Genomic DNA, 26,752 nt, shown 5'->3' with positions numbered 1-26,752 from the left:
GAAGTGATGCGTTGATCACATTCAACTGTACACTGGTTCTTCTGTGATGATCCAGTCAGTTTTTTTAAATAGTCCTTTGCTGCTCTCTGCTGGGAACTAAATAGGAGTACTACTACAGTGATGAGGGACAAGGTTTTTTTGGTTTGTGGTTTTCAGATTCTTATTCGTGGAAGATTTCTCCGGTCTAATATGACGCAAAGGCATCTGTTTCTGTTTAGGATTATGATCATAAGGATTATTGCTATTTAAAGGGGTGTATATGGTTTACCACAGAAAAGTGGATAGTAGAGAAGAGTGGTGGTTTTATTGAAAATTTAATTGTTAAGTTGAGAGGAATTAGGAAATTGTGATTTAGGTTTAAAGCTTTTAATAATATTTTGGCTGAAACTGATAGTTTTGGATAGCCAATCTAGTTTGAGTGGCAGTGAATGATTGCATTAGATTACATTAGGATTATATGTAGGTAAATATATGATATAAGTGCAACCTGAAGAAGCAACTTTACATCAGTTTAGTCACCAAGTTCATTGATTTGAATGTTTTCAAAGCTATGCCACAATGATGTTGAAATAAAAGAATATTTTGGAGAACATTACACTAAGTAGCATATTAAAATATGCATATTGAATTGGATAACTTTATTCATCCCGTATTCGGGAAATTTCGTTGTCACAGTAGCAAGAGGGTGAGAATACAGACACAGTAAAAGACATTTTAAACATAAATAAATAGGTAATAACTAAGTTCATGAATAAATATATGATTTAAATGATTCTAAAATAACAGACGGGTACGAACGTTAGAATAAAACACTTTAGCCTCAATTCATGTAATAAATGACAAGTTTATTGTTGCACAAAATGTACAAAATAACAAGCATATGGACAGACCCTCCTCCTCCCAGATCACCCACCCAAAACCCACACACACATTTGGACACACATACATACACACACCACTTTGCCCCACCCCCCCTTCTTCCCCAGCTCACTTGCAATGATGAAGGCTGAATTCCTGAAAAAAAATTGATCTAAAACTAAAAAGCATGTTTTCCCTACGTCAACGTGAGATGACACATTTGGCTGATTTTTTTTTTTTTTTTCAGCGTCACTGAGCGATTAAAAAGGAATAAAAACAGCTTATTTACACACGTTGGTTGGCGCACCCCTCGTACAACATGCCATCTACTCCATACAGACTTTGCTTAGGCGCGTAGTTCTGTATAGAAAATAGAATTGAAGATCAAATCAATGCAGTCTAAAAGCTAAAAGAGATATTCAACGTAAAGCACTGCTTGAAATACTTTTGTTCAAAAAACAAGCTGATTGATGAGTGCACTTTTTTATCATGTCTTGAACTTTAATTAATTTTGCGGGTGTTTAAGATGATCATAATTCAATGTTTTACTATTAGAATCATTTTTTATATATAAAAAATCTGAAATTCCTAATTGTTAAATTAAAGTATTGATGGAAATTATTTGTTGTGGAAAAATAATATATTATTAATATTTTTAAGACATTTTTGTCATTAATTGTAAGATTTTTTGATGAGAAAATCAGTGTTTTGTCTTAGTTTGAGCTCATTTAATATCTTAGTATTTCTAATTGTTTATTGTTAATGTGTATGTATTTTTAAGACATATTTTTTAATTCATGAATTTAAAATTTTTAGAAAATCAATGTTTTGGCTTAGTATTCCTAATTGTTAATTAATTGTAATGATTTATTTTGAAGAAGAAATTGGCCACTTTTAGTGCATCTTAAATTTAGTTGGAAAGTGATGGCAGCTTAGAAACAACATTTATTGGCATTTCCTATTGGTATTGTTGCTTATTTTGTCACTTTGAAATAAATTAATAACTTAACTCTCAAACATTGAGATCCAAGCAATGTTTTTTATGACCTCTAATGAAGATTTTTGGAGTCTGGGTTAGAACATTGCCGTTCCTGAGAACCTTGGTGCAACAGAAAGCATTCCGCTAAGGCTAGAATAAAAAGCCCCAAAAAAATAAAAACGGCACTTTAAAATGTGTGCAAAGCGCTCAACTCAATGCGCAATGATGGCAAAAAGCATGTTACGTTAGCACCCGTAACCAGAGAAAGATTCAACTAAGTTATTCAAGTCAAAGAGTTGAAAAAGAACAAACTATGACGTCCTTCCATTGTGTTGATTTGAAACGGGCAAACATATCGCTAGCAATTCTCCGGAGGTCATCCATCACATTGCTTCCGTCATGGCTTAACAAGTCAACACAGTGGAAGGAGAATTTTTTTTGGGATGAAGTGTGTGTGTGTGTGTGTGTGCAAAAATAATAAAATAAAAACTTGTCAAGACAGGAATTCAACGTCAGCTTTTGCCTTCAATCGGCACCTAAATTGCCAATAAAAGCGTCCTCACTTGTCATTAAATCTACTTTTTTTTTTAAATCTGCGGCTTGTCTTTTTCATATATATTCTCATATTTTCTGCCTTTTTTTTAATCATCTCTATTTTCTTACTTTACAAAACGAGAGACAGAATGGCGGACAGCTGACAATAAATAGAATTTGTTTTTTTTCCTCTTTGTGTTATTATGATTCACGGAATTGACCCGGAATCGGTCGTAGTAAACAAACGGGCCCGTCGTTGGCGTTTTGCTTGTTTTTTTTTTCTTGTAAGGCGCCGCCGTCGTTCATTGCAGCAACGCCCGGATCTGTTTGGACGTACTGTCGTCGTTTAGATGTCGTGTCGTGTACCTGGAAGGAATACATCATGAATCAATACAAGTCGAAATTATGGAAATAATATCTTTTTGTTCAAAATATAGTACATTTAAAGTTGAATCTGAGTTGGCTTTATCATTGAATTATGGGAAAATATTGAACTCCCTGCGGAATATTGACTGTATTACTGTTGCAAAAATCCTTTCAATAAGTTATATTTTAGTACAAAATATGACTAACTGCACAATTCATACCACAATTTGAAAAAAAAGCACTTTGAAGAATAATAATAATGGAAACTATCAATGAATAATACCATCATTTTTCCCCCAATTAAAAACCCATCCATTTGGGTATCTAAAATGTTACCTAATCGTTAGTTTTATGCCCTGACTGACTCCTGCAACCTATTTTTTTAAATAGTACTTTGTTGTATCATGTATGAGTTTCAATGTTTCATGCAACTGATTTATAATCCAAAAAAATGCTAAATGTGTATCTGGTTTCAACAGGTTTCCGCCCACCTCAATGCATTGAGAAGCCCCTCGACACTGTTAGACGGCTGCTCTTTCAGGACCTTGATGCAGCCCTTCATCTGCACGTCAACAAAAAAGACAACAGCAGCTCTTGTATTAAAAGGTCAGCAATAATTCTCCTCAAAATAAGCCACCATCCTTTTCAAATACCCACATCAATTTTGGAGGTCTTGGCAAAGGCCCCCACCGGGTGGACGTGGTCGTAAAGGATGATGACGCCCACCATCACCCTCATGCAGAATAGCATCGTGTCCGTGTTAGTGAATCGGCAGCGGTATTCTCTAAAAAAAAAGATAACCGTTAGAAACAAAATGGCTTTTTAAGTGGCTTTTTTTGGGGTGTCTAATTGGGAAAAGAACTTACGGGGTCTCGAGCATGACACGGCAAACGCAGGCCATGGTGCTCAGGCAGTCTGTGGTGTCCTCGATGGGCAGGGTCTTGTTCTATAAGAAATGTAATGTACGTATTTCCCCAAAAAAGAACAAAAATGCAATTTACAAGTTGCGTAATTTCATTTTTTTTTACCTCTGAGACAAACTTGGTGGTAGCGTTGCTCAGGGTCTTCAGCATGGGCGTGGCCTCGGCGTAAAATAGCGACATCCGGTTGGCCATCTCGTTGTTCACCTCATTTTCCGCCTCCAGCTGTCATGCATTTATAGGAATAACAGAATAATAAGTAATAAGACAAAATCATGGCCTTAAAAGTCTTGATTTGAATTCCCACGGTAATTATATGTAGCCAAATATTAAAACCTGTGTGCATTTTAAGGCTCACCTGCTGATTGTTAAGTCTGTTCCTACTAATAGTCCTCCTGTAGTAGCTGAAGTCATTTTGAATGGCTGGATTTGTCATCTAGATGCAAAAAATAGATGTTTGCTTATGACTTTTCTAGAAATTTCTAGTAGCCAGTAAAAAAACAGTTTGTCACCTTGAGTTCATCGAAGCTGAGCGTAAAATGCAGAATCTCGGCAAACTGCTTGGCCAGGGCCTGTTCCCTTTCCAGGTGCTGCATGGGGGCATAGGGTGGGCTCGTCAGCGCCTCCAGCAGGCTGCGAAGGGCGTTCTCTGCACATTGGGGAGAAGAACAAAAAACGCAAATCAGGTTAATGCGAGCGTCTCTGGAGTCCTGCGTTGTCCGACATTTTTAATAGGCTTACATCCTCAAAGCATGGCAGTGTCCTCGCCATTAAAAATGGATGGGGGGCTTTCTATAAATACGGAGTGAAGAGTTTCATCTAAGGGACCCCCCTTTCTCAAACATCAATGCTGAAGGCCACGTGAGTCCGGTCACGTCACCCCAAAGCAAACCCACGAGGAATAACGCATGAAAACATCAGTGCTTGGAGGCGGAGCTTAGGGATGTGCTGGTGGGATAGTGGGTGTAAAGGGGGGCGCGGTCTCAATACTTTTATCCAGGAGAAATGTGGCTCGGAAACCGGTTCATGTAGTGATGGGGGGCCCGTTGATACTGGTCGCACCCGGGCCTCGTTAGAGTTTGTTCTGGCACTGAAGGGCGCCGATCCGTTAGCGTAAATTGCGTAAATTGCTGCTGAGCGTTACAGTGGGAACACGATGTTCGACTTATTAGTTGACAGAACGGAGGAGGCGAGGGGGCGGGTCCCTGGCAGCCTCCTGCTCGCTCGCCGTTACCGTAGCAACGGCAGCCTCCATCGACGTACTGGTTGCCATCCGTGTGAGTGAATGTGAGGAAGTGAGAGGGAGAATGTGTCCATCTGTTAAGATGTTTGAGTGTCTGTGTATTTTTGTTTGTGTGTGTGTGTGTGGCAACCCTTTGACTGCCCGTAAGCACATTTTTGACAAAATGAAAACAGTCTCGAGACAGGACTAAATAACAAAATTCCACAAAGGCGTGTTTTCGTTCTAGGAATAAAAAAAACCTTTCCACCTATCTTGTATGTTGGTGGAACCAAAAGCTGCAGCCACAGTGGCCCCCGGGCAACCCTTTGACCACCCCCAAACTACATATATTATGATTAAATGTTTAATATCTAAGAAAGAAGTTTAATATCTAGGTACTGTTAAATATCTAAGTACTGTTTAATATCTAAGTACTGTTTAATATCTAAGTACTGTTGAAACCAACTCTCAAAATTATATTCATGAGCGAGTTTAATATCTAAATATCTACTGTTTTCAACAGTACTTAGATATTAAACAGTACTTAGATATTAAAGTCTCTCTCTTAGATATTAAACTCTCTCTCCCGAATATAATTTTGAGAGCTGGTCTCAACGATAAAATCTCTGTCACCATTTGACCGGTGACCAAACCTCCGAGCACCAGTAGAACTAGTAACCCAATTAGTTTGACAGTCAAAATGGCTTTGAGTAACCAACCAAATGTTTCCTTTTACTAACCCAGGCGCAGCGAGAACTCATAAAAGCGCTTGAGCTTGGCCACCAGAGGACACACGGCATTCCAGGCCTTCTCCTGCAGAGCCAGGTCGCCTGGATTCTGGATGGCCTAGAAATAAACACCAGGCAAGTCTTATGCAGTACACCGTCTACGTCGTCATGTCGCCGGCCGGCCGACGCTCACTTCTCGTATCTCCTGCCCGGCGCCATTGTAGGACTGCAGCTCGGCCAGGATCCCGTGGGCCTCCTCCAACGCGGCGCTGACTTGGTTCCACACGGCCGTCTCGGCCTCGGTGGGCTGGGCATCTGAGACGGCGAGCGTAAGGAAGGCGGACGGGGAGGAAGCCGACGTGTCAGGTGAGGAGCGGGAAGTGGGCAGGGTGGGGGGTGAAGAAGGGGTGGTGTCGTAAGAGAGAAGAGTTGCGTGAATTGAAAGAGGCGGGCGGCCGCGGGATCGATAGCCCCGTAAGAGTCAGATAAAAGCTGCGTACATTGAAAGACACTGTTAGTTATTGCCCTGATGAGTGCATTAATAATCCAATTATTTAGCTATTAAGCCACACCATGAAAGGAAATGACTTATTTACTTCGTTATGAAGATTGGTTCGTTAGTTATATTGTCGAAGTCCGCTTTGGTCGCTATAAAAAAGGCCAAATTACATTTTGGGGACAAATATGGCTAACTTATTCACTTCTTTCTTTTATTCATTCATTTTCCAAAGGGGGGTGCTGGAGCCTATTCCAGCTAACGATGGGCACCCTAAATCGGTGACCAGTCAATTGCAGTTGTTTCTTTTTTGTAGTTCTTAAAAAACTTTGTGTTCTAAAATTGTTCATTTATTGTAGTATATGGATTTTGGATTTGCCAGCCAATGGTAATAGAAATTTGGTCCTAATCATAGTTGATTTTACTCTTTAGACATTTATCCATTTTCTCAACTACTTATCCTCATCGGGATCACCGGGGTGCTGGAGCATATCCCAGTTCACATTGGGCTGTAGTACACTGAATTGGTTGCTTGCCAATTTCTTTTGGTTTCATGTTATTATTATTAACAGGCAGTAGTACATCATTACTCTATACACTTATTTAGTAAGGAATTAAGTCCCCTGAGTCGTGGAGGTGTTTGTTTTGGCGCTTTGCTCTGTTTGTGGCTTGTTACATCCCGGCTATTCCATTTGTGTCTATGGAAAAGACTTTTTTTTCCAATGCACTCGTCAAGGAGAAACAGGAAAAGGAAGGACATTGCCAACATGGCTTTTACATTCTGCCACCCCGCATTCGTACCATTAGCACACCACATACACAAGGGGATGAGGAGGCGGCTGGATGCTGATGGACTCTTTTATGCGAAGCCATCGCCATCCCAGCACGAGACCAACCCACACAGGACTGGCTTTTGTGCGTCTGTCAACTTTAGTGAGGTTTATACCGAGATCAAAATATAAAAAAAGACTTGCAAATGCCAGTATTGTGAAGGAAAGGAAGGTTAGAGGTTGGAAAGCAGAGGTGCTCAGCTAATTTGGGGATGCATGGAGGGGGGTGGGGGGTGTAAAAACAAAAAGGCAACAGAGAGTAAAAGGCAGTGCAAATAAATGAGAGAAAAACCAAAAAAACATAAGAAGCGGATGGTCTCACGTTCAAAGTCAAGGAAAACTATTGGGCCATGCTCAAGTTCGGCGCAAGCCAGCACTTTCAGGAGGTTTCCCATGAGCCCCCTGGAACAGAGAGAGGGGAGACATCTGTGGGTGATGGGGGGCGCGGGAGACGGGTGTCGGGGTGGTGGGCATGGCACCTGTGTGTGTCTGTATGGGCGGAATGTGTGTGTTTGTGTGTGTTTGGGTGCGAGCGAGCTGAGTGAGCTGTGGGGATGGCATGGGGCGCATGGCAAAATGGACTCAGAACTTCTTTAATCCCACTCACGTTTATGTTTCGGAGGCAGAACTAAAAGGTAGACATGGGCAGTCCAATTGGTTTGAACTGCGAGGGTTGACAGGATTGGACGTCTTTTGCTGACAATGGCAGCCAATGGGTTAAAGCCCTGAATTGCTAAAATGTTGTTGTTGTTTTTTTCAGACCTACACTTGAAATTAATATATTAAATAAGAATTTATTGGAATAATATGTAAAAAAAAAAAAAAGAGTAATATTTCCTTATCAGTGTAAAGAATAATAGAAGCTACTGTAATCATTTGGATAATATGTAAAAAAATAATAATACAAATACAAAAAAAGAGTGATATCTGCTCATCAGTGTAAAGAATAATAGAAGCTATTGTAATCATTTGGATAATATATAAAAAAAAAATCAAATAAAAATAATATTTCCTAATCAGTGTAAAGAATAATACTAGATAATAAAACCATTTGGATAATATGTTAAAAAAAATACAATAAGAGTAATATTTCCTCATCAGTGTAAAAAAATAAAAGAAGCTAATAAAATTTCCCCCCCCCCTTAATATGACCCCCTCTAAATTGTATTTGAATTGGATACCATCTGCCAATATTATTGTTACCTATTTAATCCATGAGTTAAAAACCCTCCATTTTGGAATTACGTTTCAATATCTCAGAGGCTTCTGGCAGCATCCAATTGTGCGTGTAGTGTATCTAAAATGATCCGAGTGGGACTAAAGCCGATCTGATAACAACAAACAAGACCCACAAGGACACTCCACCCTGCAGCCTCCCACATCCCACCTCCACTCTCCACTATGCACAAACACACGCCCCGCCCACATGAGCTCCCATCCCCAAAGCACCGACCGACCCGACACTCACACCTGTCACTTACTTTCAAAGTCCAGGAAAAAATGAGGACAGTTCTCTAAATCCTTGCCAAGGACCTTAATGAGGTTCCCCATGGCTGGTGACCTGGACGGGACGAAACAATAACAGCAACAACAACAACAAATGCATACAATGCACTAAAAGCCACCAGCACATATCTAAAAAAATATATATATTTAAAAAAATTCATCCCTATTGTCCCACTATCTTCTGGAAAGACTTTAAACGATGCTGAGTTTGTGCCTAATAGTCCTATTGGATTATCGGGGGTGGTCTGAATCCAGCAGTGAATCATTTAGCTAGCTCGCCGGGAGCCCGACAGTAGCTTTTAATCTGTTTATGTGGCTATAGTAACCCAATAACCGTCTGCAATGCTCTCTCTGATGCTCCTCACGGTACATTAGTCTATAGATATTTCATAACAAGAGCTGTACACTTCATATCCCGAAGCCACGTCCTAATACCAACTGTAGAAAACGCTTCCAAACAAGAACGATAAAATACTTGCGGCTGACAGAATTTGATTGCAAAAATGGGGCAATATTTAATGTGGAATTAACAAGTATCTACTGTAAAGTGTCGTCGTTTGGGGTGAAATGCTACCCAGTTGGTGCCAGGTTTCTGTAATCGATGCTGCATGCCAGTGGAGGTCTTCTTCTGTGGTTTTAGAGTGGGTGGAAATAATAGCTCGTGCCATCTTCGTTGTTTTTAGTCCTCAGCCATGCTAAATTTTTTCATATTGGGGCGTGTCAGTCTTTTGTAGCTCAGTAGTCAGCATGCCTGACTGCCGTCCAGTCGTGGCAACCAATTACCAATTACAAAAATCAGAGGTTCAAATTAAAATTAAAAAGAGGATAAATGTATATTAAATGACCTGATTTTTCCCCTTTTTAAATCAATAATTGTCATTTTTTATCTTTTTTTGTGTTTTTAGTTCAAAAATCATTTTGTTAAATCTAAAAATATATTTAAAAAAGCTAAAATAAACATTGTTTTAGATCTATGAAAAACTGAATAGTCAGGGCTTTTAATCCAGTTCTTTTAATCCATTCATATAACAAAAAAAATCTAACTATTATATCTAATAAAAATCCGAGTCTGACCCCTTTGGTCTAAAATATTTAGGAAATACATTTTTTTCAATCAGCATTTCTACAAAAAAAACTATTTCTATATCGTTTAAAGATGTTTTTTCCAGCCTGCGACTTCCCAATTAAAATCAATTGGACGCCAATGGTCAGAACTGAATGAAAGGAGACCATTCGGCGAAGAGAATCAAACAAAAATCCACGTTTTTTTGTGCCTAACGTAGTGACAGTGGGAGCAGTCTGCAGTCCAAGCTGAGAGCGCCACTCGGCTTACGGTTGCCAGGTAACTGTTGGCCTGGTGATACGGTCCGTTCGCTTTGCAGTTAAAGATACTGGAGTGAGCAAAAAAAGTCTCCAGCTCGCGCATTGCAAACACATATTTATCAGATAGCATCCGCTTTTTTCCTATTTGCCGTTCAAACACCAACAAAAGGTGGCTTACCTTGTCTTTTTCTTTGTTTGTCAACGCGTCGGCTCGCTTTTTCGATGTACTCTCGCCTCAATTGTGATCTTTTCTGTTTGGATTGTTACTCTGAATGATTTCAATGATAACTTATACCCTCGTTTTGTTTCACTTTACATTTCTTTCTCACTTCTCTTTTTCCGATTTCGATTCCAAGTGGCGGATTTAAAATATATTTTTAGATTTTACAAAATGATTTTTGAACTATAAAGACAAAAAAATGGATAAAACAATGTCAATTATTGATTTAAAAGAGGAAAAATCAGGTCATTTAATAAACATCAATCCTCTTCATTTTTTACCAGTTAAAAATCACCAGTTTGCCCACCGTAAATGCAGTCTAGCTTTTCTACTTCCCTTTTTTCCGAGCAAACACAACAAGCATTTCCTTTTTAATCGTCCCCCCCCCCCCCCCCCCCCCCCCCCCCAAAAAAAAACACATTACTTCTCTTATTTCAACACTCCTCTACTGGTTATGTTGTCAGCCCACATCTCCATCGCCCATAAGGTGCCTGACGTTAAAGGTCATGGGATGTACGAGCGCGTCTGTGCCTCTGAAAAAGCTCCTTTTACAGTCCTTCAGACGCCAAGCGGCTTCCCACGCGGTGGCTGAAAAGCGCCAATCTGTCCGGAGGTGCCGAAACGCCACGCTCCCGGGCCTCTTTTCAGCTCTCTGAAAGAGCCCCCCTGTCACTGCCTCGAGGGCCGCCATGCAAAGTAGCACCACTCGCCAACGCCGCCACCGCATCCAACCTCTAATTACCATACGGGTGGTTCTTTACCCTTAAAATCCCAATCGATACATCCTTTCTTCCTTTCTCTATGGCGTCCGACTTACGTAAGGAAGTGGCACTGTCGAATTACCTTTTGTTTACGTTCACTGTGGCGGAACAATTCACTGCATCAACTGGGGCTCGTCAGAATCCAAGCGACGGTCCGAGCATTGGCAGCCAGTGCCTGGAAAGATGGGGAAAAATAGGTCATGTAAGGCTAGGGGAAGAAATATGTTAATATTAGAGGTTAGGGGGGAAAAACTGAGCTTTTAGTTTGTAGTTAAGGTTGATTTCAATGGTAGTATACACAGAAGTTTTCTCTAAATATTGGAAAATATCAAATTTTATAGTTTACGCTGAATACATGTATTTAAGGATTGATTTTAATTGTAGAATAGAAGTTCTCCCTAAATATTGGAAACTGAAAAGTCATGTTTTTAGGGGTTGATTTCAATGGTAATACATATAGATGTTTTCCATAATTATTGGAAACATAAACATAGGAAAATATACATTTTTGTGTATAAGTTGAATAGCACTGAAAAGTCATGTGTTTAAGGGGTGATTTCAATTGTATTTTTCTCTAAATATTGGAAATGAAATCATTTGAAAATATCCATTTTTGTAGTTTAAATTTAAATAAAACTGAACTGTACTTGGCAGAGTTTGCCTGAAAATGAAGGTTTTGTGTATTAGTGGAGGGAGCCCACCCTCCTACCAATGGTAGTACTTATATCACAGTTTAAGAACCTCATTAGGTATAATTCTAGAAAACATGTGCCATATTTGTGTAAAACTGCTTTGATAATCGGTAAAGAGATGCATATAGTATATAGTCCATGATGGATAGTTCTGTGATGGCTCAAAAATGATGTATTTTGATGGTAAAGGCTAATCTTTTGTGAAAGATTAGCTGTTTAATTGTAATCCAGTCACAAATTTCCACATTATATATGAAATCCGACACCAGAGTTTCGCCTTCTGATTCCTAGTGATGGTTTATAGATGAGCTTTGATGACTGAAAGAATTAGCCAGTGATTTTTAAAGTGGTAGACGAACAAGACACATTGCCCAAGGAAACTTGGATCAATCTCCCAGACGTCCGCCTCTTTACCAGCGAACGTAACGTAGACGCCAGCTGATTTGTTTTGACCGTACGCACCTCCTCGGAGGAGGAGTAAAGCCGCTAATGCGTATCGATCGTTAAAAAGCCCAAAGGTCGAGACATCGCCAAGTGAAGCGCCTCGGGGTTGACCTGGCCGTCTTGATCCGTGTCGACTTATTGTCGTCACAAATATTAATGGGCTCATGTCAAGTCAAATTGGGAGCAGACGTCTGAGCTCATTTGACACTGAAAGCGCTTCAGGGCTCAAAAGCATATTTTGATGGATGACTATTTTCAATTGCACTCATTTAAAGGCACTTTGACGGTTAGTAAAGTTTCTCTTGAGTTTGCCAAGTAGGACAGCAAGGTGAGAGGAATAATGGGGTGTTGAGAGAATGCTAAAGACGGGATTCTTGGCCATTGTGTTGGTTTGAGATGTCATTTTTCACGTGGACGTGGAAAAGGTGGGGGGAGCTTCTTTGAAAGGAAAACAACGAGCTGTCTATACATTCCGATGTATAGAATGTATCAATGTGTCTTCCATGTTGTTGAGCACGATGGAAAATGTGTTTGAGGGGAGATTTGAGGATAAAGTGTGTGTTTCGTGCCTCTATGAATATTTCAATGCCACCATTTTGGCTCTGAGTTCAATGTCTGTCTTAGGGACACAAAACAAGAAATGTCCATTTTGAAAAGGAGCTTTTGTACACCAAGCGAGTGAGGCAAATTGGCAATTGTTATGTACGGTCTGAAAGAAGAACTAAGATGACTGAAAATGAAAAATTTGACATTTGGAGTCATGCGGCAAGACAATTATTTCTCCTTTTTTGGCGTGCAAATTTCCTCCTCTGGGGTTTTCACTTCCCAATTGTACTACTGTGTCTTTACTTGAGTCGTGACATCCACTGGCTACCAAAATACAATTCTTTATCCTCTAAAAGATTTTGAAAAAGATATTGGAAAAGAAACCATTGGAAAATATCGAATTTTGTAGTTTAAGTTGAATACATGTATTTAAGGATTGATTTTAATGGTAGAACTAAAGTTTTCCCTAAATGTTGGAAATTGAAAAGTCATGTATTTAAGGATTGATTTCAATTGTAGTACACATAGACGTTTTCCATAATTATTGGAAAGAAAACCATTTGAAAATATCAATTTTTATTGTTTTAGTTGAGTAACACTGAAAAGTCATGTATTTAAGGTTTGATGGCGAATGTCTCCCTAAGACACACGCTGCGCTAATTAGTCAGCACTTGCTAAAGCGGAGGGGGAAATACACCAAATGGCAGCCGGTATCACCGTGCACCCCCGTTGATCTGAGAAAGACGAGCAAACGGGGACGAGGCGGAAAAAACGCTTGAAAGGCAAGAGCAGATGGTTGAAGACCAGAAAAAAACCTTAATGATGTCTAAATGCGCGGAAAACCGGATCCCTCGCCGAGTGGGATGGTCTGACCTTCGACCTCGGCGAGTGGAGGCTTGATCAGGTCCTATTTTAAGAACTGGACCCTGGTTGAGTTTCAAATTGGAGAAAACTGGCTTTTAGCGGCTCGATCTTTATTGCGTATTTGCCCGAAATTGTCCATTTTTGGTATATTTGGCTTACAATAATGCATCTTGTAAATCGACTTTGTGATTGGTTAAGAGCTGAAAAGGAACATCGGAGGGACAGATGTTGCAACATGTGCTTTTAAAACGGCTTGGCCAGACTAGTAGATTATAGAAGGGATTACACATCCGACAGCAAATCGAAGAATTCCAGGAATTCAACTCTTGACGAGCATCTCGTTCGTGGACGATTGTCGGATTTCTAACGCAAACGTTTCGACGGTTGAGCTGAAGAAGGATCAGCTTCTCTGGTAGCGATGATTTTGCTTTGAGTGGCTCCTGGAGAAAAGTCCAAAATGTTTTGACACAAAACCGCTCATGTATGAACGCTATACGGCTCCAGATTTATCTGCCTAGTTTCGTCCTCGCCCGGCAACTGCTAATTTTTTATGCATGGAATGATTGGGCGCTTTTGCCTTTTGAAGGTTTTTATACAAAACCTAATTGCTTGAATCTCCCCGCATGTTAATATCTGTAAAAAAAACCATGTTACTCTTCAATTTTAGCATGCCTTTGTTTCCGAATTTTGACAAATGTAAGCTAAGTTTTACCACGTTTAAGTTCAATTGTTACATCTTCAGAATAAGGAAAATTCAGGAAATAATCTGCTTGTATTTATTTTTAATTTTTTATTAAACCTTCTAAAATACATGTACTGTATTTTCACGACTATAAGGCACACTTAAAAGTCTTAATTTTTCTCTAAAATAGACAGGGCGGTTTATAATCTAGTGTACTTTATATATTGTAAAAAAAATAAAATGTGTCATTCATTGACAGTGCGCCTTATAATGTGGTGCACCTTATAGTTGTGAAAATATGGTAGTTGGCCTATGAGTGAAATGCCATTGAGTAGGTGATGTTCTATACATTCTAGTTGGAATTTTTGGGGTGAGTATGCATGTACATGAGCCTCAAACTGGATTTTAACCTTTTGCCTGCCATGAATTGGACATCTATTTCTGTCACAATCGCTACCAAAAATCTTGAAAATACTCAAACCGTTTTCCATAAATGTAAGAAGTGTCTCTCTGTCCTTTCGTAGTGCGATAAAGACCTCGGAGATAGCAGCTTTGACACTAAAATATCATTAAAGGCGGATTGCAAGAGGGAATGCCGCCCCAGCACCCCCAAATTGTACCTACCGCCTCGTCTTAGCTGATAAGAAAGAACCACGCTTAATGGAATATTACTATGGACCGAGGGGAGGGGAAACTGTGATTAAGTCATCGTAGTGGTCCTGCAAGGACAAAAAAAAAAAAAAACGCACTCGGACGTGAAGATGGATATTGAAAAAATATCCAGGCAATTTTCCATTTGAGCAAAGATGATGGAGGGAAGCAAAAAGAGAGAGAGAGAGAGAGAGAGAGAAAGAGATGGGCGAGATGTTTCGGAGGCTGAGGGAATCTTGCATCACCACCGCCAGACAGCCAATCAGACGGCTCCATTAGAACCTTCTAAGGGAGTGTCCTAGCAACAGTGGCCTAAATACTCTACTTGGGAGTAAAATGTACTCATGCATAATGCAGCAATTTTTTTGTCTCGATTACTGTAAGTGCTAATTAACGCCGTTAATATGTTTCACGTCCATTCTTCTACGAGGCAGTGATGGAATGCTGATTGTTTCAACCCCCCTGCACCCAAAAAAAAAACACACACCTTGGATTGGTTGTCACGGTAACCATAGCAACCCTAACTGATAATGCATTTAATGCGTACCACTGTTCGAATAGATGCGCCGACGTCAGAACACGACAATCGCGCACTGGCGTTTCTTCCTTGCCCGTGCAACCAATCAAGTCCCGCCGTCGTTTGTCTCGTTAACATTTTAGGGACCCTCATTCATCCCTTCCAAATTCCCCATTCAGACCCCCCACCCTCCCTTTTCCTCTCATTAAGCATGGTTTTGTGTTTAAGCTGGCATGCATGAAAAGAAAAAAAACAAAACACGGCGTGATATATATATATATATGTCGCATGTGATGCTTCTAGGTCATGCACGCCGTTCTGCCGCCATCCTCGCCGCCACCGACGCGCCGTCGCATGAACCGACGAGCATCCGCGAGCCACTTTTCGGCCCGATCGCCGCAGTGAGACCAAGACGAGCCCCGAAGGCTTTGACGCGGTCGTCGTCGTCCGTCGAAAACCCCCTCAACCCCCCCTCATCCTCGTATCTTTCGGTACACAGTAACCTATATCCTAGCAGCGTTAAAAAAAAAAAAAAAGAGTCTTACCGGCGGTGTGTGACGGATGTGTCTTCCTTTTTGCTTCCGCTGGACGTGACGACGAGATACGGATGCGGGGGGGAACAAAAGAAGAGGGACAAAAGGGCAAATCAAGAAGCGGCGTGGGGATGGAGTCCCGGGATAAGAAGGGATGGGAGGGGGGTTTTGAGTAAGTCCCTTTTGGCTTTTTTCTTTCCCCCGCGCGTGACGGAGCACAAGCTTCTTTCTCTTGGTGTATCCACGGTGGGGATTGAACGCGGAGGCGAACGCAGTGCCTCATGCCACTTGGCCCTCCCCTCCGCTGCTCCGCCGCCTCTCCGCACTAAAGACGGCAGCTGTTGGGCTGGGAGAAATAGAACGAGTAGCCCTCCCTCACCCGCTTACCCCCTCCCTCCCACCTCACAAAAGACCCTGGGCGTATTGGCGTCCTGGCGACACCCGCCCTGCCCCCTTTTTTTGCCAAAATTTGACGCCAATACGCACGTCCAAGCGTTGGGCAAAAGAAAAGTTGTGTTCGTAAAAGTCCGATTTTCATTAGTCGCCGTAATGGTTTTCTTTTTAAACTTTGAGCATTTACTTTAAAAAAAAACAACATTCGTCCTGACTGGTCTAATTCACGATCAAAAAGGCTAAAAATGACAAAATAAATTGCAATTATTGATTTAAAATGGGGAAAATCAGGAAATTTCTTATACATCTTTAATCTTTGTTTGAATTTGATCCTAAAACAGAAAGTTGGCACTCATGATTTACTGACTCAGGCCGCATAAAATGATGGGGCGGGCCAGATTTGGCCCCCGGGCCGCCACTTTGACACCTGTGATTTAAATGAATTAGGAATTAAGAATGGCATTTGTGGACTGACTATTAGACACACTCGAATATAAGCCACCATCATATTTTATGTAAGCCACACTGGGATTCTATGTTGTATAATGGGATAGAATTTACAATCATAGATACACTGCTCGTTAAAATCCACCTATAGAAGAGTTAGAAATAAATTATGGTATAGCATCCGCAAATGGTCGTTAGGTTTGACCCGGTGAAACTTTTTTTGTTAAATGTTTAAGAGGCAATTTTGAAAGCATTGTTTCTGACTTGTGTGAATCACGATGACTCAGGGATGTATTTTTGCTGGTTGTGTGGGTGAAGTGAACTGCCAGCTATCGCACCAATTTCGTCTTGCCGCCGAGCTATAAATTCACTCCCAAAATGACATTTATGAAGCATTGCGACACGGTTAAGACAATGACCGCCATTGACATCCATAGACATCCAAGCAAGTACTTGCAATAGACTGACCACTCATTTTTTTTTATATAATCTCTTCTTCATTTTTTTTAAGAACGGCCAAAATGATCACATACTTTGAATTTACGGAATTTATATACAGAATTCTTTTTTTTTCTCTATACCAGAGGGCATAGGATGCACTTTTGACTGCAGCAGATGCTGTCTTTAAAGTGCGTTTATGGCCCCCACGCACGCACACGGAAAGGTGGGGGAGGTCAGTTTGAAAGTTGTTGTGTGTGTGTGCGAAAAAATGTTGACCCCCCCCCCCCCCCCCCCAGGCCTTTGCCAAACGTATTGGGCCAACTGCGCCCAACAAATTCATCCGTTCGGGTCACGGGAAATACAATCTGAATGCTGGATGGTAAAAGTGGGGGTCAAAGTACTCGTACTGTATTCTGTATTTTGTACTTCAGCTCACTGCCATTAAGGACTAGGCATATGTATATGTATATGTATATGTATATGTATATGTATATGTATATGTATATGTATATGTATATGTATATGTATATGTATATGTATATGTATATGTATATGTATATGTATATGTATATGCATATGTATATGCATATGTATATGTATATGTATAAACGAACATTTGCTGCCGACCCTCTTAGTTCAAATGAATTTGCCGTCTTCTCGTCACAAACGTATGGCCGATGACTGCCAAGTGTCGGCATTTGTAAGGAAAACTTTATTGCCAAATGCGTTTTGAATATAATGAACCACTTTTGACAGTTAGCATGGTCAGTCTCCATCCACTCAAAGCAGAAAACATTTGACATCCAGCAGCAGCAGCAGCTGGTGAGCTGGTGAGCTGGCCTCCCACGACACAAACCCGTCATTTACACAACAAAAAAACCCACTCAGCAACTGTTTATTTTTAGTGTGTGACTCAAAAGGTAATGGCGTCTTGGCCACATTGCGCGTCACATTCACCTGCAAGCTAGTGTCCTCCCTCCATCACCTCCTCCATGTTGTGTCTATTTTTGTCCTTTGGAGGCATTGAGAAGAGGAGATAGAGGTGAATGGGAAAAAAGTTGGGTATTTTGGATGATGATGTGTTGTGAGTAGGTGCATTTTTTTAGATTGTTGTTGTTGTTGTTGTTGTTGTTTTGGACGCAATGGTTTCCAGTATAAAGTTGCAAGGTCCCCAATTTGAGTAGAAGTGATTGTCAAATACGGAACATTCCGCATAATCCTGTGAACAAAAGCCCAAATAAAAATAAATAAATGATAAGACTAGAACATTTGACAAAATATTAGGAAATGAAAGTCGTAATATTGCATGAATTAATTAAACATTGTAATATTATGAGAATAAACTGTTGTTGCAACTGCTCAGCCGTGTTTCCGATTTCCCGCGCCAGTGCCTGAAATGGGCTAAAGATTGTCCCCAATTTCCGCATGTCTATGCCGGTTTTGCGAGCGGGTGTCGTGTTAGTTCAGCTGCGACAATTCTCCGCGCCGCAACTCCCGGCCGGGGGAACGAGCAGCTGCTAATTGGACCCCGCTGAAAAGCGGGGGAAGCCCTCCACTCCATTTGCTCAGCCAATGTGCGTAAATCAGAATGACACCTCTCAGCTATTTCCCTCGGCAGAGTAACAAAGTATTTCTACTTGGTTACCTCCTGAGTACGGCGCCTGTCTGGGAAGTGCGATATCCAAAAATGTGTTTAGTCACAGTAGTCCGAGTGCATTGAAAGACTAGAAACGCATTAAGTCGCCGAATTCCAAGTGTTTTCTTCCATTTTTTATCAACTTGAAACATATTTTTAATCTCTCCTGATTTATGCTATCATTTTAGAATCTGGACTTGATTGTGATTGATATTTGGTGGAAAACAAAAGGGGCCGTGCATTGTTCCCTGGTGCATGCCGCCTCTGTATAGAAGCTATAATGTAATCCTAGATTTACGCATATAGTTGTTTTTTCTACTAGTTTTTTTTATCTTTCTAACAGCCTGTTGTTGTTGTTTTTTGAGGCTATATCTATTTTGTTAGGTGTGTACATATTTATCCTCCATGTTACTATTGTTACTTTAATATATGTTTGTTCTTGGATTCTGCTTATATTTTTAAAAAATTGCCATTCCAAAAAATGCAATTTGTACTCCAGAACGACAGTAATAATGTTTTTTCCTCATTTTTGTGTATTTTCTTTAGCTGGCAGCAATCACAGAATGACTTCACCTCCGGTGCCTTCCTCCAATTGAAGATACTTATCGCAAGTAAGTCATTCAAATATTTCCAAAGTACAGCATAACATAGACAAGAATAGACATTTCTATGTGTCACTGCTGATAACTAACTCAAGATGACTTGATGTTGGGGGTCGAGTGCTGATGTTTTGGCAACAATCCCAATCCCCCCTAGCACTGTGTGTTGGGTACCCAATTACAGAGGCGTGCCAATAAGACCCCCCGCCCCCTTTGGCGGTCCCTTTCTCCCCGTTCGACAACACCCCACTTTTGTAGCCATCCCATATCAGTTGAAAACAGATTAGGGATTAACAATGCTATAGGGTTTGGACATAGGGGGAAAGTCAGGTGCAAAGTGGAAAAACTGGTCCAGAAAATGGTTTATTTTCGACATTTTTTTATTATGAATGTGCACATGCTGGTGAATTATAGAAAGGACCAATGTAGCATCACTAGTCTAATGTACGCAGGGGGAGGGGAGGCATAAGTCACTAAAGTATGCCAAAGCATCCGTTGTAGGTTAATGTTAAGTGAACAGGACAAAAGGGGCCCTCAGGGGGTGTAAATAGGGACAGAGTAGAGGAGTTCATTTCCGGGGAAGTAATTGGTCAATGCAGAGCTTTGCTATTTGAAATTAGGTAAAATTAATCTTGTATTTCATGAATGCGGAAGCCTTTTCCTATCATAAAATTTTTAGTTTTTAGAATATTGTCAAACTGAATACATTGTCCACTGCTTACCTGCAATGAGATTTACTTTAATATATATTTTTCAAGAAGTAAAATGACTTATTAATGATTACAGCATATATAAATGCGATAAATGTAGGTTTTGTTTCCAAGAGGCCAGCATATGTTTGTTTTGTCGCCGTCTTGTGGAGAATTTGAAGTAGTACAAGTGAAAGGCAAAGGAGAAAACTCAAAATGCGTTTTTGAAAACATAACAAAAAACTGAATGAAACAAACATGTTTCCATTTACATCTGAATTTTTTATTGCAAATAAAACGTTGATTTTATGCACCAAGAAACAAGTCCCTTTTGTAGAAATAAATGGAAAACCTTGATGAAATATAAAATACAACAAAAGACAGTCTAGTGGGTCACAAATTAACACAAAAAATAGGAATCAATATCTGTATTTCGTGGAATAATCCTTGGGCGACACCACTAGACCTCGTCCTTTTCTGGCACCGCGATACACCGTCTCGACAATGTCTATCATCTCCTGCTTGTCCTCCATTGTCCAGTTAATCTTGTTGTTGTTTCCCGTGCCCAAATCGATCATGATGTGCTTGTTCCTAAATAACAACAAACACAAAGTTATTGTAGGACAAGCAGGACCTTAATACATTTGCCAAAATGTCAGCACTCTACCTGAAAAAGAACATAACAGTACAGGGGTCGTACAATTCGTACATCTTGTTGAAATCGGACACTTCTGTGATGTCCACCAGGTAGATGATGGCAAAGTTTTTCACCTGTAAGAGCAGCAAAGTGGTTTTTATTGGGGTTTTTTTTGCAATGATCTAATAAGAGAGGTGATCAAATTGATAATGCTAATTTTGGAACCTTTTCGGCGATGCTGTAGAGAACCTCATCCATTTTCATACAAGTCGGATCCCAGTCGTGTCCAAAGCGGATCACGAGTACTCGGTCCTCTTCGGAGAGGATGGCTTGGTCGACCTGCCAGCCATTGTGGAGATGCGGTAGCATGTACGACATTTTTAAGCGTCGATGTTGTCTCCCACACCGTTCCTAAAATCAACCACAATTTAAACATAAAGCCATTACAAGTGGAATAGTTTACTATCGTTCCGAAATGTATACGATGGCAAATCAGGTGGTGAAATAGTTAGCCTAGAAGCTATTCGTTTAAGCAAGAGCATGTAATCAGACTGAATTAAATTTACATTAAGCGTGATACACTTACCTTTGGGTATTATCTTAAAGTGTTATTTGGTGAATCAAGGAGTTCAATTAGACTACACGAGACGGATTTCAAGACCTTTGGGTTTTCCCGTTTTGTTGCGACCGTCGCGCTTAGTCAAACGTCATCAGCTCGCGACGGAGAAAAAAGGCACATCGTTGTGACGTAAGATGTTTTGATGAACGCGCTTTATATTTGAATTTTAAAGACTAAAGTCACGATTTCTCGGCATTTTAACGCGTTTTCAATTGACATTGGATTGGATTGGATAACTTTATTCGTCCCGTATTCGGGAAATTACATTGTGGCAGTAGCAAGAGGGTGATTAGACAGAACTGCAAAGCAAAAGCACAAAGTACAAAGCAAATCAAAGTAAATTGAATCATCTAATCATTAAAACATAAAAGCAGCAAAAACACAAAACGAACAAGAGTGAAATACAAACAAACATTTTTGAGGAACATGATTCAATTAGAACTCCCTAGTAATTGTGTACAGTTTAGAAATGTCATATTCGAGGGAATTGGCTATGATCTATTCTATTTTCTTCTTTAATCGTATTTTATATGGTGTGTATATATTGTATGATTTGTGTAATTGGCATCATTGTCCAGTGTTTTATTTATGCTGTCAGACAAATAGTACTCTCATTTGGTTTTGGTCAAGCCAGCGGACGTTCGCGCATTTGTGGTCAAATGAGGGATGCTCAAAATAGTCTGCCGCTTAGTGCTAGCATTACGGTAGTACAGGACTACAAAAATGGTAAATGCAACCATGAAAGAAGTTTACTTTAATTTCACTTTTCTCCAAATTTAACTTGTGAAATTGCATAATTTTGACTCGGTAAGTAGTAAGAGGTCACCTACTAGTATTGCCCCACTTTGCAAATACACCTGTTTTGTTATTACACATGGTAACATCAAATCCTTTTCAAAGACACGTTGACAAAACATTTATTTTCTTGTGCAATTCATTTACAGTACAAATAAAAATGACACAGAACAAAAAAAATCCAAAGATTATAGGAAACTTTCCAGTCTATGACATAGCAGCATATTACAACACTCCTTTCCAAAGAGTGTACGAATCACCATTTAAGATATGTCCGTGCTTATCGTCACTCCCACATTCAACATGCTACACAAATGGCATGGACGCGGTTCAGAATAGCCCAGCGATTAGCTATTTCACATTTAAGACTATTTGGTCTATGACACATTTGTTTTAAAAATTGGAAACAATAAACTACTGCCATCAACACTAATCATCCCTTAAAGCTGACATAGGCATTTTGTATTCTGTATGGCTGTTTTTTTGTTTTTGTTTTTTTTTCACATTGCACAGCCGGGACAGAACAGGCAACAAGAATAAACCCCCACCCCTCCCAAAAAATCTCTATTGAAATATCACATTACTCTCCCATCACAACATGGTTCCTTCCGCCAGAGCCTGCCAGCAGAGGGCCCAAAAACATTCACTTTTGGAGATAGACTCCGCCAGTAGTCCAACCCGATCGACACACACTCACACACACACACATATGGTCCACAATAATAAAAATAAAATCTAGCCCGCATCCTCTTAAGTCCCCCCCTAGCCAGGCCACGCGTATAATCCGCTACACAATCATGTTTTACAATCCCTGATGAGCACTTAAACATAATTACAACACTGGAACATACAGTGTTAAGAGTAAGGTTGGGTAAAGTAGATTGATTCGCTGTACTCTTTGCTAGTTGGAAGGGTGTTCCGGACATGAGCGATTTACCTCGAACCATTCGTCTATACACCTGCAAAAAAATGGAGAATTACAAGGATGTTTATATACACATATTTGACCTTTCACACAAAATTATAAAAGAGCCTGTCTACCATTAATAAGTGAATGCTTCATCTTTAATAAGTACTAAAAGAAAATCATTTATTTTCTTGCTACTTTTCAGGTGCTGATCTTGCTGGTCCCTCTCTATGACTTTTCGCCCTTATTTTCGGTATGTATGATTATTCTTTTTTCTAATTTACCAAAAATCCCTAATAAGATTTCAGAAAGTGTCTCTGCATGACAAAGTGAACACACACTTTGTGTTGAACACTGTTGTCGCTGTCACACTAGAAAATACACTCATATATCACATGTAGATTTCAATTTTGCAGTATTTCTCACACACTCTTGGAAATCTATTATCCATTTTAGTTGGTAGGTTCAATTTATCATAGGCGAGTACTTTAAATTACAAAATACACTATATTCACTATATTATACATACACGATAATATACACTATACAAAATACACTATATTTTCATGTATTTTGGATGATTGATATGAGGGTTTAGAATTCAAATGTTTTCTTAACACCGACTCAATGTTTACTTTCCATTGAAAATAGTATTTTTCTTTTATTTGGTGCCATCGCTCAAAGCTATGGCTAAAACAAGTTGCTCCAAAAGTTAAACAGTAGTAGTGACAGAGTTAGGAAATAACTTAATTTAGTGACGGAGCTAATGTTGAGTCTCAAAGTGCATGGAAATTACCCTTTGTGGTAGATACAGAGGCAGGGCAATCTGGCAATGGTGTCACCTTGCTCCAGCTCCTCTAAACAAATGGCACATTCCCCAGAATCTCTGGACAGGATGTCCTCTGGAATGGAATAAAAGCACAGCGTCAAAACCTAGTATCAAATGTCAGCTAATAGAATTTTTCATGGAGGCATTCTATGGAAAAATAGAATGACTTGGTGTTGATACTTGCGGCTTGGGCGGGATAGAGATTACTGGCAGCTCTGACATGTATATCAAATCAAACCTTCATAGAGATAATTATATTTGTGTGGATTAGGAGAGATTTCTACTGCGCACGGACGTCAGATCCCTCTAACTCAATCACCGCCATTGTAGGGGATAAATTTGCAATCTCGTTTGACTGGGAGGGGCCACCCGCCAATAATATGTTACACGTGAGCCTGCATATTTCTTGACATCTATTTATAGTTTTTCAAGGGCCATTAATAATTGGATCGATCGTATTACTGTAACTGTATAATATGTATACATGGCAGCATGTGAGCCTCCTGCAGGTGCAAGTGTTTTGATACATATTATAGTTCAAGATATGGAAACAAAAATGATTAGCCATTAATGGAGGGAATAAACATTTTTTATTTAGAGGCCACCTGGAGGCATGCTGGGAATCTTAGCACTAATTCCATTATGACCACGCCCCCTTCCAACCTGTGCAGGGAGTAATGCTTTCAAAACAATTGGAAATAGCAATGTTAAAAAAAGGCTGTGTAATTTACAGCCAATTTATTACATTTTTAATATTATATCTGAATATATTGATAATTCATAAGAGCTAAAAACCCACTCACAAGTAGTAATAAATATATTAGTTATCTTTGCTATGGTGCTAAATGTGTACTTTTATGCTATAGCCCTCCTTGACGTATTTTCCTTTTCCAACTGGTCCATTTAATCTCAATTTAAAATAGCCTGAGTGGGGAAAAAAAGGCTATTACAATGACGATTGAAGATTTTTTTCTTCCACATCACCAAGCACAAGTATACCTGACAGTGTTTGCTTTCCCCCTCGTAAAAGCGTAATGGCGTAATGCTTACTGTTGTAGGTGAGCCGTGATTTGCTGAAACACATGAGCAGATGTTTCTCAATCTCATCCGACGCCATGAACTTGGAACACACCGGGCAATGGAAACCTGGGGGAAGAAAACAAGGAAGGAAGCATTAAAGATGACCCAGCATCAGGTACGGTACACAACACCATTTTGCCAAACACACCGCTAGCAAGGTCAGAACACAACACCTCGTGACCCGCCAAGCGTTTAATCAAGTCATAATTTGGACTCCACATAAACGTGGATTTGGAGCAGCTTCTCGGCCCAGATTAACCGGGCAGGCGTCCATGAGCCACACACTATCATGAAATCCTAATGGTGCATCATATGCGCACCATGTGTCCGGGAAAAGACCAACGTCATTGGAAATTTGCCAGTCAAAATTAAAAGAAGCCATAAGGAAATGACACTAAGCTTTGTTACTTTTATATGACGAGTGAGGGGGTGAAACGGCGACTGTTTTGACTAAGTTCTGCTTCGTCTAGGCCGGGACACGCCTCACCAGGAAGTGTGTATTTGTCTGTATGTGTGTGCGTGCAAATGTGTAACCAGCAGGCAGCTCTTATCTGCTTGCTGACCTACATTATGCACTCTTCCCTCTCGCGGTCGCCGTGAAAAACAGGCCGGTTTTGCAAGACAGTTAAAGAGGGGTGGTGGTGGTGTGTATGTGTGTGTATGTGTGTGTGCGTGTGTGTGTTGTTCTTAAACAAAACAACCACCTGTGGCTCCAATCAAACTGCGACGGCTGTTATACAGTACTTTAAGTAAGTGCCATATGCCCCAGTGGAAAAATACAAGCAAGTAAGATCAGGTTAACTCATTGGCTGCCGCACACCACAATAAACATTTTTTTTTATCGTAACCAAACCCAATTGAGCATGCAAAAATTGTTTCTAGACAAAAGAAGGGCGGAGATGGGGGCATTTTTTTCCTTTTTGAGTAAATAGGCCCCCTCTGATTGACCTTTGACCTGGAGCAAAACAATTTCAATGTTACCTGTCAGAAGGCGGGGGGACAGATGAGCTGGTAGGGACCCTATTAGTAGGCGGTGGCCCTCAGGGGTCATCTGGCCCTCGTCGTCGCCATCTGTGCCATCTAGACTTTGATTGAGAGCATGCGAGCCCGCTCTGCCCCCGGCTGGGATGCTCAGACCGGAACTGGTGGGACCCCCGCCCGTGTACCTGATCCGGGGGCCCTCGGGTCCATTGGTGTACCTGAAGCCAGCGAATCTCTCGCCTACGCCCGGGTTTCCAGACGGCAGGTCGGAGCTGGAGTAAGCCCGAGTTCTGCCGTCGTAGGCGGGACTGCTTTGTTTGGCCCCCATGGGCTTTTGGATTCGGTTGTTGAGGCAATCAGGGTGGGGGTCGGGGAGGGGGGGCTCAAAACTCGTCAAGCTCTTCAGTGGGGGGCTTAACACATGCTCACCCGTCCTGACGATGTGACAGCAACAAAGGAAACGCAAATCAAAGCGCCATGGTGGCGTCGGGAACACATTTTAAAGTTCCAACGTCGCGCGCTGGCTCACGGGCAACTTTCATTTCTTCCCAAAAGGACGCTGGCTCTTGTTGTTTTGATTCCAGCGGAGCCCTTCCCCTTCGTTCCTTCCTTGGCTTTCGCACCCAAACAAAAAAAGAAGGGCCCCCAAAACAGGCGATCTGATCAGGGGAGATACATCCGATGATCGTGCACGGACGTGCAAGTTTATGTTCGAGAGTTGACACGCGTCCCGAGTAGTTCAAATTGTTTTTTTCTTCTCCACTGTAGAGCGTCTGGAGAGAAAAATAAAAGCAGGGATTGCCCTCCTCCCCCACCTATAGCCGGAAGCCTCCAAGAGAATACTTTTCTACCTTCAAAGTAATGACCAACAAGCGACTCTGCGATTTTAAATGTGGATAGTATTTAATACATCTCCCTTTTTGACCCATCTTAAATTGCTACGCCAACCCAAATGCGCAAATTCTCTATTCATATTTTTTTCATACTCGATTGCTTTAATCGCTTGCGTTTTTGTTTTGAAGGCCAT

At 40.6% G+C, this 26,752-nt stretch overlaps 3 protein-coding genes and 1 long non-coding RNA gene across 7 annotated transcripts; 1 reads left to right on the top strand and 3 right to left on the bottom strand.

Annotated features, from left to right (window-relative positions):
* Positions 1-1,785: 1,785 nt before the first annotated feature.
* fam49al (family with sequence similarity 49 member A, like) lies at positions 1,786-16,012 on the bottom strand. 4 transcript variants are annotated; one of them, XM_077742960.1, is made up of 12 exons: positions 15,685-16,012; positions 10,826-10,918; positions 7,256-7,335; positions 5,801-5,922; positions 5,620-5,725; positions 4,170-4,306; positions 4,016-4,093; positions 3,766-3,882; positions 3,604-3,683; positions 3,395-3,521; positions 3,229-3,299; positions 1,786-2,737 (listed from the first exon to the last, which is right to left on the bottom strand). In XM_077742960.1, the coding sequence occupies exons 3-12, from the start codon at positions 7,326-7,328 to the stop codon at positions 2,674-2,676; spliced, it is 975 nt and encodes a 324-aa protein (XP_077599086.1). In that variant the 5' UTR covers positions 7,329-7,335; positions 10,826-10,918; positions 15,685-16,012; the 3' UTR covers positions 1,786-2,673. The 4 variants fall into 4 exon arrangements, with proteins under 4 accessions (XP_077599086.1, XP_077599089.1, XP_077599088.1 ...); XM_077742963.1 differs by lacking the exon at positions 7,256-7,335 and adding an exon at positions 8,415-8,494 and having other exon boundaries at positions 15,685-16,011; XM_077742962.1 differs by lacking the exons at positions 10,826-10,918; positions 15,685-16,012 and adding an exon at positions 9,941-10,342.
* LOC144214523 (uncharacterized) lies at positions 5,806-24,860 on the top strand. The gene is made up of 4 exons (XR_013330243.1): positions 5,806-5,973; positions 19,136-19,200; positions 23,041-23,088; positions 24,723-24,860. It is a non-coding gene; the product is annotated as an uncharacterized LOC144214523 (long non-coding RNA).
* On the bottom strand, positions 20,139-21,266 carry txnl4a (thioredoxin-like 4A). Its single transcript, XM_077742965.1, has 4 exons — positions 21,101-21,266; positions 20,740-20,925; positions 20,545-20,648; positions 20,139-20,468 (listed from the first exon to the last, which is right to left on the bottom strand). Exons 2-4 carry the CDS (start codon positions 20,890-20,892, stop codon positions 20,297-20,299), a joined length of 429 nt encoding a protein of 142 aa, XP_077599091.1. The 5' UTR covers positions 20,893-20,925; positions 21,101-21,266; the 3' UTR covers positions 20,139-20,296.
* LOC144214521 (E3 ubiquitin-protein ligase znrf2-like) lies at positions 22,025-26,703 on the bottom strand. The gene is made up of 4 exons (XM_077742964.1): positions 25,726-26,703; positions 24,715-24,810; positions 23,632-23,737; positions 22,025-22,887 (listed from the first exon to the last, which is right to left on the bottom strand). Exons 1-4 carry the CDS (start codon positions 26,051-26,053, stop codon positions 22,830-22,832), a joined length of 588 nt encoding a protein of 195 aa, XP_077599090.1. The 5' UTR covers positions 26,054-26,703; the 3' UTR covers positions 22,025-22,829.
* Between the last annotated feature and the right edge of the window lie 49 nt (positions 26,704-26,752).

The sequence above is a fragment of the Stigmatopora nigra genome, chromosome 21, assembly GCF_051989575.1.
Source record: "Stigmatopora nigra isolate UIUO_SnigA chromosome 21, RoL_Snig_1.1, whole genome shotgun sequence".
NCBI classification, from domain to species: Eukaryota; Metazoa; Chordata; class Actinopteri; order Syngnathiformes; family Syngnathidae; genus Stigmatopora; species Stigmatopora nigra.
The sequence above is the reverse complement of the archived record's forward strand: the minus strand, read 5'-3'. Positions and strand labels throughout refer to the sequence as shown.

Bases quoted from the DNA above. Each gene is read 5' to 3' on its own strand.
- fam49al (XM_077742960.1), bottom strand. From the start codon at position 7,328: ATGGGAAACCTCCTGAAAGTGCTGGCTTGCGCCGAACTTGAGCATGGC. The intron at 5,923-7,255 runs GTGAGACCATCC...TCGCCGTCTCAG, and splicing joins AGTTTTCCTTGACTTTGAAC to ATGCCCAGCCCACCGAGGCC. The intron at 3,522-3,603 runs GTAAGTTCTTTT...CTTTTTTTTTAG, and splicing joins CGTGTCATGCTCGAGACCCC to AGAATACCGCTGCCGATTCA.
- txnl4a (XM_077742965.1), bottom strand. From the start codon at position 20,892: ATGTCGTACATGCTACCGCATCTCCACAATGGCTGGCAGGTCGACCAA. The intron at 20,649-20,739 runs GTTCCAAAATTA...CTGCTCTTACAG, and splicing joins TCTACAGCATCGCCGAAAAG to GTGAAAAACTTTGCCATCAT. The intron at 20,469-20,544 runs GTAGAGTGCTGA...GTTGTTATTTAG, and splicing joins ACTGTTATGTTCTTTTTCAG to GAACAAGCACATCATGATCG.
- LOC144214521 (XM_077742964.1), bottom strand. From the start codon at position 26,053: ATGGGGGCCAAACAAAGCAGTCCCGCCTACGACGGCAGAACTCGGGCT. The intron at 23,738-24,714 runs GTAAGCATTACG...ATTCCATTCCAG, and splicing joins ATCACGGCTCACCTACAACA to AGGACATCCTGTCCAGAGAT. The intron at 22,888-23,631 runs GTAATTTCCATG...ATTTTTTTGCAG, and splicing joins CTCTGTATCTACCACAAAGG to GTGTATAGACGAATGGTTCG.